The 21,491-nt window shown below is 42.3% G+C and overlaps 2 protein-coding genes and 1 long non-coding RNA gene across 4 annotated transcripts; 1 reads left to right on the top strand and 2 right to left on the bottom strand.

The window, feature by feature from the left end:
* Positions 1-4,031, top strand: LOC136294094 (uncharacterized). Its single transcript, XM_066191542.1, has 6 exons — positions 1-246; positions 563-642; positions 1,065-1,179; positions 1,834-1,940; positions 2,147-2,261; positions 3,202-4,031. Exons 1-6 carry the CDS (start codon positions 183-185, stop codon positions 3,387-3,389), a joined length of 669 nt encoding a protein of 222 aa, XP_066047639.1. The 5' UTR covers positions 1-182; the 3' UTR covers positions 3,390-4,031.
* Positions 4,032-5,034: 1,003 nt separating this feature from the next.
* Positions 5,035-11,775, bottom strand: LOC136294095 (uncharacterized). 2 transcript variants are annotated; one of them, XR_010722310.1, is made up of 2 exons: positions 11,701-11,775; positions 5,035-5,969 (listed from the first exon to the last, which is right to left on the bottom strand). It is a non-coding gene; the product is annotated as an uncharacterized lncRNA (long non-coding RNA). The 2 variants fall into 2 exon arrangements; XR_010722309.1 differs by lacking the exon at positions 11,701-11,775 and adding an exon at positions 9,665-9,800.
* A 2,085-nt stretch (positions 11,776-13,860) lies between these two features.
* LOC136293700 (pulmonary surfactant-associated protein A-like) lies at positions 13,861-17,999 on the bottom strand. The gene is made up of 6 exons (XM_066190633.1): positions 17,932-17,999; positions 17,612-17,719; positions 16,616-16,697; positions 15,847-16,038; positions 15,130-15,207; positions 13,861-14,394 (listed from the first exon to the last, which is right to left on the bottom strand). Exons 4-6 carry the CDS (start codon positions 15,989-15,991, stop codon positions 14,018-14,020), a joined length of 600 nt encoding a protein of 199 aa, XP_066046730.1. The 5' UTR covers positions 15,992-16,038; positions 16,616-16,697; positions 17,612-17,719; positions 17,932-17,999; the 3' UTR covers positions 13,861-14,017.
* Positions 18,000-21,491: the final 3,492 nt, after the last annotated feature.

The following is a 21,491-nucleotide window of genomic DNA, read 5'->3' as shown; positions in this document are numbered from 1 at the left end:
GCTTCCCAGCAAGTGGGGCAATGTGTGCCTCCCCCTAATCCCCGATCACAGCCCTGCCGTGAAGGGAAGCACAGGGCAAACAACCAGAGACACAGGGACACAGCTCTGTGCCTGGCTCTAGGGCCTCTGCACTTAGGCACCACAAGCAACAAGCAATTACCCCTGGTCTCCTGCAGAGAGAAATGTCCAGCTCCTGCCTCTCCCAGAAACTACTGTTTGTTCTAAGTTTTGCAGTGCTTCATGCAGGTAAGATATTCTTGAATATGACTATCAACTATTTTAAAAGGGCTGTCTTAGAGAAGTGAAGGACCTGCTTGGGAACCCAGCCCTGAGTATCCCCAAACAGATGCTCACATTGCTGTTTCTAACAAATCAATATTTGTACAGATTGTTCACATTTGAGCCCTGATCTCCTCAGGTGTACAAGCTAGTACTAGGTCTGTGGGATAGGATGGAAGCAGGATAGAAGGACAGTTCCTCTGAGCAAGTGGTGTTTGGGGTTTGTTCATGTGTCAGGAGGGACAATGACCTAGCTAAGTACCTGCTTCTGCTTGTCTTATAGGTTATACTGGCACCGGAGCTTTTGCCAGTCTAAATGAATGCAAAAGTGCAACCATAGATGATGTGAATGAGAGTCTCGAGGTAAGAGCTTGGCTGACCCAGGGCCTGTTCTGCCCCCACCTCCTGTGCTGGTGGGCTCCTGCCCTGTCTGCCTGTGCTGGCTGGGCAAGCACAACTCGTGTGTTGCTTTGGCCATGTACAAAGTACATGCTGCGGAGGGGAGCTACACGCAAGAGCAGAAAAACATCAGTGTCAGCTGACTTACCGCAGCTTTGGTCCTGCTGGTGCTAGTCCAAAAAGTGCCCTTATAGATATAATTTCCAGTTTTGCCTTGCTCCAGATATATGAAGTGGCTTGAACATAAGCAGTATAGCCAGATAAGTAACAATAGCTACCTAGAAATACATGAGCTTTTTTATTTATGTATGTTCACTGACAGATTAATTCTAAGACTCCAAAGTCTTTCCTTTTCAGCTTAGACTTCTTCTCCCCTAACTCCACAGAAATATTCAAAATGCTTGCCTGAAATGATTGCCAAGGGCGAAAAAGCTTCCATCAATTCCCTGGTGTGGACACTGCAAGAAACCCTTGATCTGCTGCGCCCTGCTCAAGAGCAATGTGAGGCCCCTCCTGACCCAATGCCCCCCTTTGCTGGGCGTTGAACAAAGAGCCAGTGGTGAAGCACAAAGGAATTTTTTCCTACTACAGAATGAACCAAGTGTCTGCATTTCTTTAGGGGAGGAGGGGCATAATATATAAAAGAGGTCTCAGCCACAGAGAGCACTGGGACTGGGGAGGCACAGCAGCACAAACAGGGGGGTCCTGCTGTCCCTGCAGCCCAAGCACTGGTGCTGAGCAGCAGCACGGTCAGGGCCTGCTCTGCCCTCCAGCCAGAGCCTCTGTGCTGTCTTGGACCTGGCATGCCAGCTATATTTTTCCAAGAAATATTTGGATGGTTTTGGCCACGAAAGAACTGAATATCAGCATTGTGAATGCAAATGCCACAGAGAAGCGCCTCTAAAGTGTAACTGGGGCTGACCCTGATGTAACAGTGACTCCTGAGGGGAAAATTTGGTGGGAGTGCCCAAAAAACTAAAAAGTTGGAAGGGGAAAAAAAAAATTTAAACAAGCAAAAATGCTTGGCTTGATGATGCTGGCTAGTGGAGACAGGTCAATGAATTTGCTTGGGAAGGGGAGGCTTTTATACCAACTTTCACTCTTGATATATTGTTTTCTTGCTCTCTTTCTTTTTTCTTCTTATCCACCTGAAAGTTTGCAAGCAGCTGCCTCCGTGCCCACGCCCAGTGGCCCCAAAAAACGGGGGCCTGGTGTGTGTGACCATTGACAATGCTCAGTACTGCAAACCCATGTGCAACAAGGTAACATTCCTGCATCTCTTTCTTCATTTACAACTGCTTACTTGGTAAAGCCTAATTTTGCTTGCTATACTTTTTTTATATCCCTTAGGGCTGGGAGAGGTTGTACTGTTTGTGTTTGACTGACTGTTTCTTCCCCTTGCAGTTACCGTGAGGTGCACTAAGACAGTGTTTGTTTGTTTGTTTTCTCCCCACCGTTGCTTCCCAAGGGTTATGACTTCCAGTTCCTCAGAAGAAGCAGGCTGTATGAAGTGTGTGGCAATGCCACGGGGTTTTCCTGGACCACGCAGCTTGTCGGGGGAAAGGAACTGGCTGTTTGCAACCGTGAGTGCTTCTCAGATATATCTGTTCATGAGGACACCAGGCTCCCTCTCTTTTGTTCAAAAAAACAGGAGAAAGAAAAGTTTCTCTGTTCGTGACAACCTTGTCATGTGTGACATTGTGAGAGCCAGTGCTGAGCTGGCAAACTGACGAGTAAGAAAACAGTTTAGCATTAATACTCTCATGAAGGCATTGCTGTTTCATCTTGGGGTACCAAATATGACATTTATGCAAATGTTTGTGGGGAAGATGGACCTGTTTTTTAAAAAAACAGTAAATTGGTATCACCCTAATACAAACCCCACGTTGCACAAGGGTTGTGTGACCCACCGGACAGACAGCAGTAGGACATAAAACTGTTTATCTTTCAACAATACTTGAGGAATCTTAGCAATAATTGGCCAACACCTCTATGCAGATACAATAAAGCCCAGCAGCTGGCCCCCAGCCAGCAGTGCTGCCATCTTCATGGCAGCCCAAGGACTGTAAGACTGCTCCCGCTCTATCCACTGAGCAATCTGCGACCCAAAGCAGGCTGTATGACTCTTTTGTTATTGCCTTAACTTAAAAATTAAGTGTGCATACAGATACACAAAAGGGCCACCCTGCCTCTCCTGTGCTTAATGGAAAATATTTTACTGTTGACAGTGCCTCGTTGCTAGTTGTTTTCCAAGACTTACTAAAAGCAAGCAATCATCTAGGCACTTTAGTCTCGAAAATAAGAATGCCGGCACATGGTGTAAAGATCAGGAACAATCTAAGTTATCATTATATTATTATATAATAATTATAGTATATAATACAAAAATATAATATATATTGTATATTATGCATTATATATTAAATATTATATACAATAATATATCATATATTATAATATTATTGTATAATAATCAGCTGCCTATTTGTTTATTTATTTATTGCCATCTTTGATCTTTTCCAGCCTCTGAGATGGCCATCAGTGGAGCTAAATCTGCCTATTTCCCCAGCAACAGCACCTGTGTGCACACACTTGCCTTCCCTGAGACTGAGGCAGAGCTGCTGAACATCTTCCTCAAAGAGCTTGCAGGGGAAGGCATCGACGGCTCCCACCGGGACCAGGGGGCTGATTGTACCATCTGTGGTTACTAGCACCGAGCAGCCTGGGCACAGCCCAGCCTGCTGACAGCACTTGGACAGCAGTGAAATCATGGCTAACACATGTAAACACACAGCTTTTATTTAGTTAAAGGGTTGAGGTTCACAGTCACGACCTCAGCTTTGGGGTAGGGATATATAGGCTAAATCTAATCCTGCTGCTCATGGCAGAAGAGCTTCAAAAGAAAGAAGACCATTTTTATGGATTAAATTTGTCTAGTTGGAATTAAGTAAGAGCTTTTTAATGGATGCCTTCCTATTGGCTTAACTTCTTCAGGATCTCTGAAGATAGTGCCAACATTGATTGTTATCAGAAATTCTTCTGTGTCGGGGTCATGTTTACTGAGCAAGGGCCATACTCCTACTCACTTGTACAGCTGCCAGTTAATCACTGTTATTGCTCTGATGATCTGCTATGTAAGTGACAACAGTTCCTGGCTGTAGGGGTATAATACTTAATCCACTTTCTTGCTTGACTGGGGCTTAGAACAGCAGCAGAAAACCTGTCCATTGTCCACCTGGCACTAAGTGAAAGTGAAGATCAAAGGCAACTTAGCACTGGCGATCCAGCTTGTTTGTGGAGCTGCAGCTACCGAACAACCTGCATGTGAATTATTACGAAATATAAACAAGAAATTGAGTTACTGCTTGCTTGGTTTTCAGTGGAATCTGTGCTTGCGGTAATATTTTAATTTTCTTCTGTTGAGCAAACAGTGAAGCTGTAGATCTGAAGACAGCTCATCTGTTTGTGTTTCCTTTCCCTTTTTGCCTTTTCCCTATTTCTGTCGATCTCTCAGACACAGATGGCATAGTTTTGTGGTACATGATGTGAAATTGACCTTCACCTCATTAATCAGATAAGTGATTCAAATATATATATTTACATACTTACATTTCAGGCTCAGAATCAAGTTGTTACAAGCGAAAAACCCCATAAATGACCCCAGCTGCTTTAGGGCCCAGAAGCAGACAGTCATATGACAATGAGTGGAGCAGACAATTACACCAGAAAAGGGATGAGTTGACTGCTTTGGCTGCTTATAAACCCTGTGGCAATAAATTCAGCCATTGCGTTGGAGACAAAAGTGCTGTGGTCTTAAAGGAAAAAAAAGGAGATTTGGGTTTTTTGTTTGTTTGTTTTAAATGTATTTATTTCTGGCAAACAAATAATCTCTTTCAAATGAAATTGTAATATTTTTAAATCTTTCCAGCCAAATCATTATCAACTGATGCTCAGATAAAATATGTGGAGTACTTTGCAGTATAATTTTTCTACAGGTGCTAAACCCCATTTTTTCTCTCAATTTTGTTAATCTATTTTAATGACTTTCCAAACCAACCAACAAATGAAAAGAAAAGTCACTCATATTTTATTTCATAAGGAAATCAAGCCTGTAAACTAACAGAAACTTTCATCTGTGGGACAGAAATCCTCATCGAGAGTGTCACACAGTGTGGAAGAATTAGACTGGAAAGCTTTAATTATCATCTGTCACAAACCTGATATTAAGCTGGAGATTGGGTTGCTGGGGTGTTTTTCAAAAACTTGCAGAGAAGAGGTTTTGTTCTATTCCCACCACCTGAGTTCTTATTTATATATGAGACAGAGATTTGACTCAATAAGCCCATATGACACAGGTAAAAACTGAAGTAAATTTAATCATGTTATTTCCTGGAGTACATTTGCATCATTTAATTCATGTAAATGGTTGCTATGTGTTTACATTAACTTCTTCTTGTTGTCTGGCCTGACCTGTCTGAGCACTGGACCATTCCTCATGCTCCTGCTGTAGCCCCAGGATGGGGTAGACTTTGTTCTGGCACTAGGGGGTTGAAGAGAGAGGGAAATCCATATAAAAGGAAATAATAACATTTTAAACCATTAAGTTTTCAGATCAAACAACAGAAGCAGGGGAAGCTTATTTATGGTACCATTCTCTGAAATGTTATATTTTTTATGGTTTTGCAATACAACCAGACTAAGCTACTGCCTCCCCAGGATATCCTGCATGCTTTTGATAAGTCCACCTGCATGAGTGTCAGTCAGCTAAAGGCTTCGGTAATATTTCCAGTGTAACTATAGAGAGAGGGGCTTTCCTGATATTAATTAAGGGAATACAGCGCTGCATTATCCTTACTTCTCTTTCAGTCCATTATAATACAAGAGAGGAAGTCAGTCTAGGAACTGAGCCAACAACAGTAATTACAACCCAGCCAAAAAATGGAATGCAAAGTGCCGAGGACTGCAGTTCATGACCAAAAAAATCACACACATTCTCTTTTCACAGCAACACAGTGGTAGACCCACTGCTTTTGGGTGGATCACAGGTAGTGAGAGTGATCCTGAGAGGTGTTATCCGTGTGACCCATCCTCCCCGGGGCAGCAGGGCTGGCTCACACGGAGCCGTGCAGCGAGATCTGCGGCACACGCTTCATTCTCCAGAGCACCACTGCAGCGGGGGGCAGCAACATCAGGAAACTCATCACCAGCACTGCAGCAAAAATGACCAGCAGGATTTCCCACGGGGCCAGGACTGTTCCCACCATGATTTCCTTCATGTCAAGAGTCTGAGGCTGTAAAGCAAAAAATGGGCTGCATTATTTACTTGCAAATGGGAATCGTGTCTGAATAGATGTGTTTGTTTCAGCCAGCATAGGGGTGTCAGCCTCTTCGGCCTATTCCTTTCTCAGCCTGAAGAATAAACTCATTTCCTGAGTTGCAGACCCCAGAAAAGCTCCTGCTCTTTCTCTCTCTCTCTCTCTCTGTGCCCTCAGGAGCCTCCACACAGCATCAGCCTGCCTTTCCCCCTTGGCTCAGGTGCAGTTGCTGATGCTGGTGTAAGACACCCTGTCCACCCTGAAGCATGTTCCAAACTCCTGTTCCTAAGCTTTTCTCTTTAAAGTTTTGATTTTTAAGGCCCTCCTCTCCCACTTAGAGCATCATTACACAAAATGATTACTACACTGACATGCATCAAAGCTAAGGCAGAAAATAAAAGAAAGGAGAACAGGAAATTGAACTACCATCAGAATGTATATTTTATCTTTTTTCATGTGTAACACTTTAGAAAGAGCAGGGTGCTTAGGAATGAGTTAAATCATGTTGATTTTGTTAAGTGCTAATAGTTGTGTCCTAGGGAATGCAGTGTTCAATGCAGTTCCTTCCACAGGACCCACACACCTGGAAGTCATCAGGATGGCAAGTCCTCTTCCAGGACCCACACAGTGGGTGAATAAAAGGAAGTACCAGGGGCTGATAACGTTTTTTTCTCCACAACCTCTAGCAGTGCCAGTAGTGAGGATGTTTCCTGAGGGGTGCAGTGCTGCCTACACTGTGGGAATCGGGGCTACAACTCACCAGAGGAGGTCTCAGGTTTGTCCGAGCATGTGCTTTACTGGATTTTTGTTCCTAAATCCTCACCTTTATGTAAAGGTGAAGATGGAAACAGGGTTGATAGAATGTGTAAGTCTGAGGAGAGTAGAAAGTTTGATTAATTTGTATATGTTGCCTACATGACTGTGTTAAAATTGCCATTAGCTCAATTTATTTTTTTTGCTGTGGTTTGTGAGGAGAGTCGCTATATGTCTGGTAACAAATCTTGGAGAATTTAGGCCATGCTATCCTTAATGAAACCTAGCTATCCATTAGGAGACTCCTAACGGAGTGCTCCTTGGCTGCTATGTGATGTCCTAGTTAGATTAAGCTCAAATCTTACAAGCACAGGAAAAGCACAGAGGCTGCAGCTGGAGCTCCCCTAGCTCAGGGCCTGGAGCACTCTCTCAGCTGCTCTCTTCTTACCAATGAAGTCACACACCTGTGGCAGGAGGGTGACTGGAGCTGGAATGCTGCCCACCAGGTTCATCCCCTGAAGTGGCCTGTGCTCTGCGTCTGTTTTCACCCAAATTACAAAACAGCTGCTTCATTTTGTGTGTGTTCATCTGCTCTGACCTGTAGTTCTGCTGATGCGGGCTATGCTGTAGAGCCCATCGGGCTGGATGATATTCTGACCTTTCCTGTGGCAGCCTTTGGTATTATTCCTCTCTTCCCACTGACGGGGGGGTGAAGATAGGCATGAGACTGTTTTTAAGCTGGAGAGGCTGCGGGAGAGGGATTTTTATTTTTTTTTCCCCCAGGGAGCTTCCTTGTGCTGCCTCACTGCTGCCTACAGCTGCTGCACAGGGAATGTCACAGGTTAATAAGGGTGTTAATAAGGGTGTCTTAAGGAAGGGTGTCTTAAGGAATGCAGTTTCCAAGGTAGTGCCTGCTACAGGACCCACACACCTGAAAGTCATAAGGACTGCAAGTCCTTTGCCAGAACCCACACACCTGAAAGCCATATTAGCCTCCTGTCTGCTAATTTGAATGTCTTTGTCAGTTAACTCCTTTAAATATCTCAGTTTCTGACTTGCCTTGTGGTCCTTTTCTCCTGCCTTTTTCTCTGCTATTAAGTACATCAGATAAATATATATAGATAAATATATACATATGAACCATATTGAATTTCCCGTATCTTCTACAAACAGGGCTTATAGCTGTTTATGTGGGGAGGGGTTTTATTATCTACACCTGAGAGCTGCTCAGTCAGACACAAAGATGGGCTCCCAGCTGCTTTAGCACAACTGGAGCTGCGAAACCCTTCCCGCATTGCAGGGGTGTGACCACTCTTCTCCCAGGCACGCACTTTTTTCAAAGGAAGAGCAAGCTGAAAGGGGCTAACCAACAACAGCAACAATGAACTTGTTCTGCTTCATTTTCCACTCAGTCAGTGATACAAATATTTGCCCTTCAAGTGGGGAAAACAAGTGCTGCTGAGTGCTTGTTCTCTAACTTAACTGCCAGCTTCCTGTTAACACTCCAAGATAATCACCCATGACTGCTTTTCTGAAGAGGTCACTGCTGCTGCAGCGTCCTGAGCGTGCCTTGTAACCCTGTGCAACTGCAGCAAAGGTGAATTCAATCCTCTGCCACTTCCCTGACTGTGTGCTACAAACAGAGGCAGCAAATGGTAGGAACGGGAAAAAATTCTCAGACCTGGATGTCTGGCACAGTGATGGACTTGAAAAGAGGGTGATGATCGAGAGATAACTACACTGCAAGTTAGAATCGTCACTTAAAACTCCTGTAAGAACCAGAAATCAAATTAATGAGTTTGGTACCTTAGAGAAAAGGCAGCATGGCAACTGTGTAGAACCTTAGAAAGGTCTAATAATGCTGCTTTGGTCTCTAGAGGGCCAAACATTTCAAACCAAAACTGCATGAAAACACTCAGAATCATTAAAATATTAACAGAAATTTCACTGAATTTGCTTTTTATAAATAGCTCCCTCTGCAAGTAAATAAAGTATTAATTAGAATATTTTAGTATTAATTTTTAAAGGATTTCAGCCTTTATAAGGCATGAAGCAGTTTAGTCTGATTATTTTTAAGTCAAATCTGTAAGTATTTATCTTTCAGTGAGTAAAGTCACTGCAGGATACAAATCTAGCTTAAAATACCTCAATGTGAAATTTGGGTGCAGAAATGAAATGTATGCAATAAGGGGGAAGATTTTTAAAACAAAAATTATGATGGAGACCATTTAACAGACAAAACTAGTATAGCAAACTGTGTGATTAAGCTGATCAAGCCCTTAGTTTCACTTCCAAAAGTAACTGTGATTACAATGAAAGTGTAGGTGATTACAGGTAGTGTAGTTTCAGGTGACTACAAGGAAAGTTAAAAATGCAAGACGAGTTTCTCAGCTGTTATTTAAATCACACTTTTCTGGACATATAAATTCAGATTTTCGTATTTTGTCTAAAAAGGTGGTTTTGTGCTCTCATAGATCACACATTGTGGCATACGTCTGTTAGGTTTCTGATTCTTGAATGTGTAGCAGTGGGGAGACACCTACGCTGAGTCACAGACATTTCCTGTTCTGAAATATTTAGATTTTGAACACTTTTGAACAAACTTATACAAGTTGGAGGTGTGCTAACTGTAAAAGGAGACTAAAGGATTGCCTCATGCAGTCCGCTTACAGACAGCATTCTGACCAATTAGCAAACTATTTTGCACTTAAAATTAATTACGTGAATGGGAACTCCGTTTTGTCAAATCATCCCTGCTGGCAACCTTTTTTACCCAAATAAGAAAAAATTTAGCTATCACCCTTAGTATTAGAAAGGCAGAAAAACACCGAAGCCGTTGAATTTGTGTCGAATTTTTTTTGTCTTTCTCACCTGACTACCTGCGAGGGGGTGCTGGGATCTTTTCTGCCCGCTCTTACCTCCTGCGTGTGCTCCGGGTGCCCCGCAGGCGCTGCCCGCGGGCCGCAGAGGCTTTGCGCGCCCATCCCGCGCTCGGGGCAGCGGCGGTGACGGGGCAGGGACAGTCACCTGCGCCGCCTGGGCAGGGCAGGCTCCCCCGGCTGCCTCAGGTGAGCCAGTACGGTGCTCGGGCACTTGTTTGTACAGCGGTGCCTCTATCACCTCCCCGCGGGTGTTCTTAAGGCGGCACAAGCCTTCCCAAGCTCTGCCTCCACCGCGGTTTGCTCAGGATCAGCAGAACAATAGCTGGCTCTTCACAGCCGGCTTTAGGGGACAGCCGCTGCAGTGAAAAATGAGGGCCCATTTTTCACCAGAAAACCACTTGGGCTTTCCTGGTAAATCATCTTCTTTACTCACAAGTGAGTAATCTATTTCAGTAACTCATTCTCTCAAACTCATTGCTTATTACAAACAGAATGTCCAGCCTTCAGAAATATGAAGGCTGATGCCCCTAAGTTTATTGCAGATCTGAGGCGTTCATACACCCAACTCTCTTCCACCTGTATACATTCAACAACCCACTTGCTACTTAACAGCTTAGCTTTATTTAAATATTTGAAAAATCACAGCTATGCTCAGGCTGCTGCAGTATCTGTTCTATAAAGTGCATGTAAAAACCTCTTCAGGGGCTTTGCTGAGCCAGCTCTGGCTCTCTAGAGGTGGCACTTCACAGTCCCTGAGAAGCGGCCTTAGTGCTGAACACACTGCTGCATCCTGCTCCTGCCTCTTGACAAGAGATGTGAAGGCCAAACTGCAGCCTGCCTTAAGAACTGAACAATGCAGCCTGTGGAATGACCTGGGCTGGACTGGGCACATCCAAAGGGCTCTACAGAGCTTCAGATCGCAAGGATGTCCCTTTACACCTCAAAGTCACACAACTATCAATAGGTTTTTCAGTTTCTTACAAAGCAGAAAAAAATATTAACTAGAGTTTTCTCACAGAAAATAACAGCTGTTAAGAATGATTTTTCCCATGACGGATATTTTTGTAGAATTCAAAACAGTTTTCTGATCAATTCTTGGCAGGGGGGTGGGTAAGTGTAATAATTGTTTTCCACTATATAACGCAGAATCAGTAACACTTTTCCCAGAAGAATCTGACTTATGACTTCCACCTCTCTTGATATTTGACACTAATGTTTCATCTTGCTAAAAAATTCCTTGCTTTCCACATCAGTAAGTTGCTTTCCAAGTAATCTGTTTATACTGTTCTTTTACTAACTCTTTAGATTAATACAGTTTTAACTTTATTTAATCCTAGTGGTGGTACTATAAGCCCTACAACTGAAGTTGTAAAAAGTGGGAAAGTGCCTGCCATTGACTGAAAACTGAATATCACAGAGTTTGGCTTATCAGCATGCTGGGTGGTCCAGAATATCCACAAGTACTAGTAAATATGCATCAAACAGTGGCAGTTTTTAAAAGCACAATTAGTATTTAAAGTTAGGGTAAGGTGGATTAAGCTTTTTTAAAATAAGTTAACAAATATTTCAGAAAACAACTTTTGAAGTAAATGCTTGCTAGCCTTGGGAAGTCCTGTCTTTCTACGATCAGAGGATGTCGTACTGGCCTCTCATTCAGATTTAAGAAATAAATTCAGTGCCCAAATGCTGAACCAATCTCCCTTTCAGGCTAAGACTGCTGTTTCAGACCTGCCTGCTGTCAGCAGGGTTGTCGAAGGTGGCAGCTTCAGGCAGGGTGACAAACATTTGCTTTGAGGTTTTGTGTCCTCATCCCAGTACCATGAGTAGTTACAGTGTCTCAAAAGGGCACATGGAGCTGTGGGGTAACAAAGTCCTTTACTCTCCTCTCTGGCAGCCCACAGAGGACAAGCCCAAAGATGGGGCAGTGGCGGAACATTTCTGCTGTGGCACATATTCATTAGACTAACACTGAAGGCAGCTGCTTTCCTTCACACACACCTGCAAATAGCTTTGATTTTGATATATAACTCTGTGAACCCCTGGAGATTAGCAGGATAAAATAAAAAACTTACCATGGCTTTAAGCGTTTGGTGCTGGTGGGCTGTGTGTCCAACTTCATTCTCAGGCCGATGTTAATGACTGTAAATTTCTTAAACTTTACTGGAATACGAAGAGTGGAAAATTACTGAGATGATGCTTGGGATCCTGTTTCCTTGTGCTCGTGGCAGAGTTAATTGCACAACAGGAGTCACGCAAGGCTGAAGACTGGGCAGGTGAGCTGATGGGTGCAGGCAGATACTGGTGAGCTGTAAAATGTTTGTAAGAATAGAGTTTGCAAGTGAAAAAGTGCCATATGGGCTCCTGAGTCCTCATTTCGCCTCTAATTACCTGTTACAATGGGTTATCAGAGCAGTTTATCTAGACCTTACATGATGTGGGATTCAGTAGTTTATATTTTGGCTGTGCTGTCCAGAAATAAGGCATTCATTACCAGCTTGTAGATCTCCTTACATGCCAAACAGATGCATGGATAAACAGGACTTTGCTCGCAGAAGTTTTATCTTTGCATATGTTGAGATAATTTTATAGCTCTTGGAAACAGGGTCCTATTTAGCATGCATTGTGATGGAGGATTTAAATACTGCTGGAGTGATAAATTGAGTCTGCCTGTGAAGGTGGACCACCTGCAGGCACCAGGCTGTTCAAGCAGAAAGGTGTCTTGGTTTGACACCAACCTCCTTGCATTAATTTTCCTAATACCTAAAAGACAAGCAGCCTAGTTTGCAGAGAATAACAGCAAGAATGATTCACAGTCCCTGACACCAAGCAGAGGGCTGAAAGAAGGCCAGGAAGACCCATTCCTTGTCACAGAGCAGGTGGTGAGACCATGTGCCCAAAATAATCCTGTAATCTAATTTAAGTCAGTGCAGTAATGTTGTGCATGGCAAGTTGCTGCTCTGGAATTACAGTGATTTGCACAGCTACGAGGCTCCAAGCAGCCTCTCTGCTGGCCCCCAGGTCCACAGGAGCTGTGAGCACACCATCCCTCCCCTGTTACCTTCCTTAGTTTGGCTGTTCTGTCTCCTTGTCATGCAGAGGCTGAGGGGGGCTGATCTGGCTCTGGAGCTGGACCTTGCTCAGGTTTCCGTGATCCAGCTGGGACTAACACAGTGTGAATGAGAGTGACTGATAGTCAGGCATTTGGCTTCATGGAGGCATCCCCAGATGCTCAACCAGCCTTTGCACCATGTTGCAAAGCCTTCTTTGCACCAGGAGCTGATGCTGCTTCATTGCCTAAGCTGTGCTGAAGTCAACTGCCCCGGAGAAAGGAAAAAACCATATCAGACATCTCTGAGTGTGTAGCTATACTGCACAACGGTGAATCTAAACCTGGGGAATTCTCACCTTCAGTAGGTGAACAGACTCAAGCAAGAAAGCTGAGAAAGATTTCTCTTAATCCTTTAGCTTAAGCTGGGTAGTGGAGACTGAGCAGCTTCTGCAATGAGTGCTGAGTCACTTGGCACCCACCAACCTTGGCCCCGTGGGAATCCCAGTGAGGGTTTGACAAACACCTTTGTGGTGCCCAAAATTAGTTGTATCTGAATCTCGTGACAATATAGCCTAAAAAATTGGCCTTGTCTGGCTAAAAAAAATGGCTCTGATGATTTTCCCTAAACCACGTAGGCCCAAGTAATTCTCCTGTTGGCTCCTGTGTGTTTTCTTCCACACACATCCCATGTGGCAGAGGACCTTGGTCTTCTTGTGCTCCTACATCTTTGAGTCAGGAAAGGGATTAGGAATTGCTAAACAGGTGGCTTCTACACACCACTTTTGAGGTGTATGAAGGCTAAAGACCTGCTGACTGAGAAGTTTCCCAATGGGAAATGTGAGGGGGATGGCTTTGCGCCACCCCAGCAGCACCGCTCATGTCTTCTTTCAGGGCACCTGTTGGGGGTGAGGGTGGCCAGAGCAACAGCAGAGTGTCTGCATGGGGAGTTTTGGTGAGGGAAATGTACAGAGAGGGATCAAAATACACACAACATAGAGGCTCATGGGTAAAGGAGTACTGGAAGATCTTGCGGCTGCAAGTCACTTTAGATATGAGGCCAAGAACTCTAATTTTTGGTGTAATAAATCAGCAGGCTAAAAGCAGTAGGAACCCATAGACAGTAGTATTAAGACACTCAGTGAGCAGTGATTAACAAAAGAGACAAAATGACCACTGCTTTCATTATACAGTTTCTCTTTATTGTTGGTATTTGTTTAAAAGACAGATCAGACCGGAAAGAGTGAATTTTATTTTTTCATGTTGCATTATCTAAGTTCACTAGCTACAAATGAAGACACAAGTGATAGAGAAGCATATACCAGAGAGCAGCAAGGGAAGCACTAAAACTGGCAGACAATAAGGTGGCTCTTGCTACACTTTTTGTCATTCCAAGTGCCATCAGTGTACATCTCCACACATTCCTCCTCCCCTCGGCCAGAAGGTTCATTTGAGTACCAGTTAGTATAGCTCAGCTGAGCACCCTTCAGGGGCTGGAATTTGCCTGGAATAAGAGATTGTTTTATCCCCAGGTAGGCATAGCTGTTAAAATGTTTCACGAAGTACAGAATAGCATCATTCTCGCCAGGGTTCCTTGGAGTGGCGATAGAGCCTCCAGCCTCTTTACATTTTTCCACTGTACCATCAAAATCAGCTGTTTTCCCATTGCTAGCAAATATTTTTCCTCCAGACTCTGTTATCATCTTGTTCAAGCGAAGGACTGCAAGAGAAGGGAAAAGCTGTTAAACACGCATGCCTTGTTTTGTGCTCACTTTGCTGTCAATTGTGACTCCTGCTATTTCGCTCCATAACTTTAGATTAAACCCAGGAAAAGGTAAAGGAAAGGAGAACTTGAAATCAAAGGTTTCAAAGAAATGTGAAAATGGGGATGGGGGAAAAGGGAAGAAACACATACATGCACAGATGATGAAACAGGAGAATCACATAAGAAGTTGGAGAAGGAGGAAAGGAAATGAAATATTTTAAAATTTATATTTTATATTATTTTTTAAAAAAGTATATGATTTTCTTTGAGACAGTCTGTAAGACTCTGAGGTGGTTTGCAGTATAGCAACGTTCTTGAGTGAGTGGGATCTTAGATTTGTTCTGGTCTTGATTGTTTTAGTATGTTTTTAGTGATCTCTTTGTCTGTTGGGAGCACATGGTGTGCATGGAGCAGCTCTGCACAGGCAGGGAATTTAATCTGGCACATTCCTGCCTTGCTTGCGCTCATACTTCAGAGCTGCTACCCAGGTGTCTCCCACTAGTTATGAAATTCTAATTCCCACCTCTGCCATTTGAAAGTTTTCGTTCAATGATATACGAGTGAAGAAGATACAAAAGGAATGCAATGGAACTGCAGAAAATTCTGCCTTTTTCCTAAGAAGCAGTTTTTGCCCACCTGGTCTCTCACCACTAACCCAGTAGCAGCAGAAAGTAAAGGCAGATAAAATACCTCCTTCAAGTCTGAAAATCCGATGTTGTAATTGACGGATAACATCCCCATTTTCAGTACCAGCCAGTGGTATGAGATCTGTGAACAAAACCAGCTATTACGCACTTTGCATTACAGTTTCAGTCTTGGCTTTCGAATACAGCAGAACTCATCATATGAAACTAACAGGAACTTTTAAAATGTTTGTTTGACAAGTTTCAGTTTACTGCTGTGTTTTCAACAGGCAATACCTTCACACATTAATCTTTGTAAGGATAGGGAATAAGTTCCTGGAAGTTGCCTGCAGAGCAGGGATGTTTATGGAAAACTGGAACTGGAAAACTGAGTTAGTTTTCTCTGTAAGTGATTGAGCCAGTCCAGGCTAAACACTGACACTAGTGCAGTAGGCTATTTAGTTGATTCTTAACTGTGTTTAGGGACTGAATCCTCGACAGAATCCTTCAGGCTTTTCAAGCACTTGCTTACAGCTCCAACCTAGGACTCAGCAACAATTTTTTTGTGCTATGGAAAATTCTAAACTTTTCTCTGTATTCACAGAGAAAATATCAGTGAACCACTGCATCATAAACAGAGATTAAAGCATCTTACTTCATATAAGGAATTAGAAAAGTCCTGTTCATTTTATTTCAAGTAGAACACCCATCAGATAATGGTAGATAGCACTGAAGTTACAAAGCATGGAACACAACAGATAAAAATGAAGATAACTCCATGTACCTGGTACTTGTTCATCACTCCCATCTCCAAAAAGAGGCTTGAAAGGGAACTTTGAAAGAAATCCTTGTGTTTTAACTTGAGCACAGAATGAGAGCAGGAAAAAAGCTACTGCTAAGATTTTGTGCAGATGTGGAGACAGCATCATTTAAAGCTAAAGGTAAACTAGACTGCTTCACTCTCCAGTGTAGAGTCCTGCATTAAAAAAAAAAAAAAAAAGAAAAAAAAAAGAGAGAGAATGTTTTAGAATTTTTCTGGGTCCAAAGTCTTACGCATATCACACTTTGTCCACAGTGACACCAATGTCACTCATGTAGTTGCAAAGTTATCCTATTTCAGACAATTAAAATATTTTTCCAAAAGACAGTCTGCTAAGTCTACAGAGCAAAAACCCAAAGTATCCCTTCAAAGCTCTTTTCTGTACATCAGATACCGTGATATGCCATTTTTCCCCGTGCAAAAGGTTACAGTTTCATTTTACAGGAGGGCAATAGACATAAGGCTGCTTTAGCAAGAGAATGTTTAAGACAAAGTGGGACATCCTGCCTTTGTCAACTGGTTTAAAGAGCAAAACAACTGCTAATACTTATTCTTCTATTGTAGCATCCATTTTTAAACATTTCTTCACCTCAGGTGACATGGTCTATAAAAAGGTGAAATTGTTAATAAAAATGTTGATACACACACCAAAAATAGAAAGTTTTGTGATACAGTTTAATAGATTCGACATAGTTTAAGCAAGCAGCAACCTATCTAAAGATGTTCAACTTACCTAGCAGCTCCAGTGTGAATTAAGAAAGACTCATTAAATGGTCCAATTTATAGGGCATGTAATTTGAGATCCATCTTCTCACCTACAGAAAGGACAAAGAATATGTCATATGATATGAATTTGCATATTAATGGCAATTTAATGATCTTCAACTTGAATGATGGGGGATTGTTTTCTTCAAGAGGTAAATATACTTAAAACATGAGGAAAGTATTTGAAGGTACTTTTTTAACTTGTAGAAACACACTCACAGGTTTTAAAATGCTCACACTGGAACAGAACAAATTTCTCAATTCATATTTGAAATACTTAATGTTTCCACAGAGTGGTTGTGCAAATATCCCAGAACATAAGCCATTAACAAGTTCTCCTGAAATATGAACCATCATTTTTGTTACAGACTGAGGACTTAACAGTGATAATGACTGAAGTCTTGTAATTAAACAGAATCTGACAATTGTAGCAGCAAAGCCAAAAGACAGTGGTGCATCTGCAGCACACATAGAAGAGAGAGCTAGAGAGACACATGCTGAAATAACTTACAGAATACTCCAGGAAAAGTTTATATGTCAAAAAGAGCAGTTTACTCCAGTGGAGCAATGACCTCCCAGTGAAGGAAAAAGCTGCTTTATGCCAGTCCTGTGAGTACAGAGGCCCAAGATGAAGAGTATCACTGAAATGGAGATGGCCTTGGCAGGCATTTTACAGCTGTTCTCCGCTGAGAGTTGGCTCTGGGCAGTGAAGATTTTGAGGAAAGGTGTTTGAGTCTATGTTCCAGTTCAAGTCAGATGCGGCCGCATCATGCACGTGGTGTCAGGCCAGCATCCTGATATTGCAGCAAGGCCAACAGCCAAGACAGCAGAGAAGTTAAGTGCTTTGAAACTAAATGGGGAATGTCAGCAGCATCCCTATTAGCCTAACTTGCTACTGGGTCTAAGCAAGGCTAGATCACCTCCACAGGCACTGTGCACCTGTGCCCTGCCCTTCCATACTCACCTCAATCAAGGATGTATGCCCTCAACACTTTGTCCTTGGTGGTGTGCCCAGAGATGCTGGATTAAATCCTGCTGCACTGTTTGTTGAGTGCCCCTGAGTGCACCAGTCCTGTGAAAAATAAATAGGCAGTACCCAGTTGTATGACAGAAAAGGGCTGTTTTAAATTTGCATGAGTAACCTTCGTTTCAAGTCTCTTGCCCAAGTTTCTTAGCTTTTGAGTGTTTGATGTAATGCTTTCAACATTCTTCTGGCAGAGGTTTTTTAATTGTTATTTTCGGTAAAAAAACCCCACCAAAATCAAACAGACAACCGGCCAGTACCTGGGTTCTAGATGAGCCCTAGAAAAGGTCACTGGCAGATCCTGGCCCTTTGCATCCATGGTGAGAACAACTTGAACACTTAACTGCACCTGGAAGAAACCACAAGTTAGGCAAGTGCGAGAAGAGGAGGAGGTTTGGCCAGCAGTTGTGAGTTTCACATGCTGACTCAGGGCCTGGGAAACCAGGAGAGGGACAAAAGGTTTCTTGTAATAGACTCCTGGGGAAAAACTGATGTCGATTTGATAAACTATAAACCTTTCTTGTCTTGATTTTCATCAGCGTATTAATGAGATGGTGCAAGTTAAATAGGTATTTAAATACACCTTCATTTCTAATATGCTTGTTTATGATTGCCTAATAGAATATTTTATATAATTACCATAGCTTGTAAACTATTTTCTGATATCTCCTTGAACTACATATCACAGAGGTCTAGCAAGATTCAAGGACACAGATCTGATAAAGAACAAATTATTTTTGAGTATGGAGGTAACTTTTCTTCAGTTTCTGCATCAATCAGTAAGAGGCTTCATAGTTTTAGTGGCTGTGAAGAAAATTATGGATGTTCTGAGTGGATTGTGTTGTGCAGTGTACGTAGGCAAAGGCAAAACCTGCTAAAGACAATGCTGCTTTCTTAGCTGCTCTGAGAAATATAGACAGATTTGAATAGTTGAATGGCTGTGTGCTCCTTCCATAAGCCTGTTTGTTGGCCTTTCTTTGGTGTACTTACTCTCCTGGAAGTCAGGGTTTCTTCTTCCATAGTGCTATTCACAGATAGCCTTAAAAATTATTTTCTTATTCTCTGTTTGCATTTTAATGCCCCCAACCCCACCAATATTTTCTGTTTAAGTTGATTTTGTTCTGTTCTGCCGTTGTTTCCACCCTACCTTGTTTCCATCTTGTCCTGTTCTCTGCATTTCCTTTTCTCTTCCAAACAATTATCAGACTGCCCCCAGCAAGTCTCTTATGCCTGGGAACAGCAGGAAGAGCACAGAACGTGGGGAGACATGAGGTTCTCAGAGGAGGGCTAAAGCTATTTTTTGCTGAGACCTAAAAGCAATTCAGCAAGACGCAGACACTTGGGACAGCAGACTTCAACAGGCATTTTTTAAAATTAAATTATGAACAGCGTTTTTAAGCAGAAAGTCTTCATTTTACATGTGATCAGTGCACATGAATGCTACTGCCCAGGGACTTAAGAGAGAAGGATCCAAGAGGAGGTCTCTGGATATCTCAGGTATGTTACTTGGCGCAGTTCAGCTGAGAAAAACGCAGAAGCTCTATGGCAAATAGAAAGCAAGACGGTATCTCATCTCTCTAACAGTTCAATAGTTCCCACTGCCACAGCCTGCTCAAGGGTTAAGGGACCCTTGCTCTGCAGTGTTGTTCAGCTCCTGAGCCACAAGGGCAGAGATGGGTGAAAGCTTCATTCCGGGTTTCACTTGGCATCACACCTGGGTTATAACCCTCGAGGCAAATTCTGCCAAACCCTGGTTTCCTAACAGGGACTTAAAAAAACAAACCCAAGTCCTCTTACCATTTTTTTCAGGTGCTACTCTAATTTCCAAGAATCCTGCATCTATTGTGTTTTGAAATGTTTGTGTAACTGTTGGCTAACAGGATATTATAACAACTTCCAGTAATGAGATATCACTTGCAACCTGATACTCTTGAGGTACACTCACAATTTATACAAGATAAGGTAGCCCTGCCAGCCTGTGTCACATCCTGCCACTTAGCTTCACAAAAGGTTGAATTTCAACTCAGTTTTCTCAAGAACCATGGGGTTTTTAAATCAAGTTTCTACCAAAATCCGGGAGCCACAGAAAAATTTGTGTTTGCTGGAACCGATGGCAAATTTCTTCATGTGTGGTGGCGACTGGTGGGGGCTGGTGTGAGGGTTTTGAGTGTTCAAAATTGATAATAGGTACTTCTAAGCTGAACCAACTAATTACATTACACCATTATAAAGGAGGTTTATCACTCTAGACCAGAGATAATTCTCTCCGAAATAAATATCCATAATTTTTATGGCCAAAGTCCTACTGTTAAACACACTGTAATAACTATAATCAATTTTTTTTTTGTGAGACAGGATCCACTTGCCTCAAAAGGGGTTGGAATCTTTGCCATCTTTTTACTTGTACTGGGATCTTAATTCTTAAATAACAGCTTCTACAGCATTTGGGGAGGAACTAATTTTCTTATTTAAAGAAAAAAAAATTCTTATCTTTATGTTGCACTTCTGTAGCAAATTCTTATAAATGAAGAATAGAAGATTAACCTGGATTTTTCCTGGTCTAGTGGTTATAAATCAGGAATTATTGTTGCTCATTGCACTTTTAAGGAAAGATTTTATCATAATTATTTATATTACCACAGCAGAACACACAAACAATTTATTTTGCTTCTTCATGTGCCATACCTCTCTCCAATAGAAAAAATAAATTAATACATAAAAGGAGAATTCGGACCTTTCACAAAAAATAGACTGAAATGGTGTTCCAAACAGCATTTGAGGTTATAAATTAATAGGGTGATACACCAACACTCAAAAAAACCCCCAAACCCATATCAAAATAAAAAATTACAGTTTCTGGATACTTTTTCTCTATAGAACTGCAAAGAACAATGAAGCAACATTACAGACCAAGTGAGAACCCCAAAGGGGAAAGTACTGTCCAGCAGTTCTCTGACCAGATCTGAAGAGTTTTATTTTTCAGCAGCATGTATGTGTGTGATTTGGTTTTTCTTTTTTTTCAATAACAATGGCTAAAGCAGAAGAAATTGGGCTTTCAGCCCTAGCCTAGATACTTTGCTTATTGATGTAAAAAATACCAGCTGGAGACTGGAAAATAAAAATCTTGGTTTTAACTGGATGAAAACCACCCCGGTATCCTGGATATAGGTGTTATATTGTGTTAAAGCATTTGTAAGATTTTACACATTAAAGGTCTTAATATGAGATCTCTACGGTCATTTTGCAAACCCCATTGTGGTAGAAATAAATTTTTCATAAACTGAAGGAATAGGCTACCCCAAAACTAGCTGGAGATAGATGTAAATGAAGATGCTTTTTCAGTTCAGGGACTGAAAGATGATGTTAGTAGGGATGTGTTGGGGAGAGGCTTTGGTGACTTTTTGTGACACTTTGTTCTAACAGAGAAACTGCACAGTTAGACTCAAAAATTGCTAATGAGGTTAGCTTACTTAAATACTAATATTTAAGAGGTAGTTTTAACTAAACCTTCAACCCTTTCTAGCAGATTTAGTGTAGCTGGTTAGATCTAAACCCAGGAAAATTAAAAGGTATAAATTTAGCCTTTTTTTCTGAATGTAACCATGGAATTGGAGTTGCTGTCATGGTTCTATTCCCTTCCCATTTGAAACTTTTGGCGAAAATAGCATCAACAAACGCCGCAGGGTTGAGATGCTGAACTCGGCAGGGCCGGGCAGCGGGGCCGAGCGGGGAGAAAGCGGCACACACACCCTCTAAAGGCCGCGTGTGGCCAAAGGGGAACCGCCGGAAACGAACACAGAGCGGGTTACAGAGACACAGA

Source organism: Chamaea fasciata, unplaced genomic scaffold (assembly GCF_029207755.1).
Source record: "Chamaea fasciata isolate MVZ Bird 193981 ecotype frontalis unplaced genomic scaffold, bChaFas1.0.hap1 SCAF_9, whole genome shotgun sequence".
Lineage (NCBI taxonomy): Eukaryota > Metazoa > Chordata > Aves > Passeriformes > Sylviidae > Chamaea > Chamaea fasciata.
This window is presented reverse-complemented; position numbering and strand designations above follow the sequence as displayed.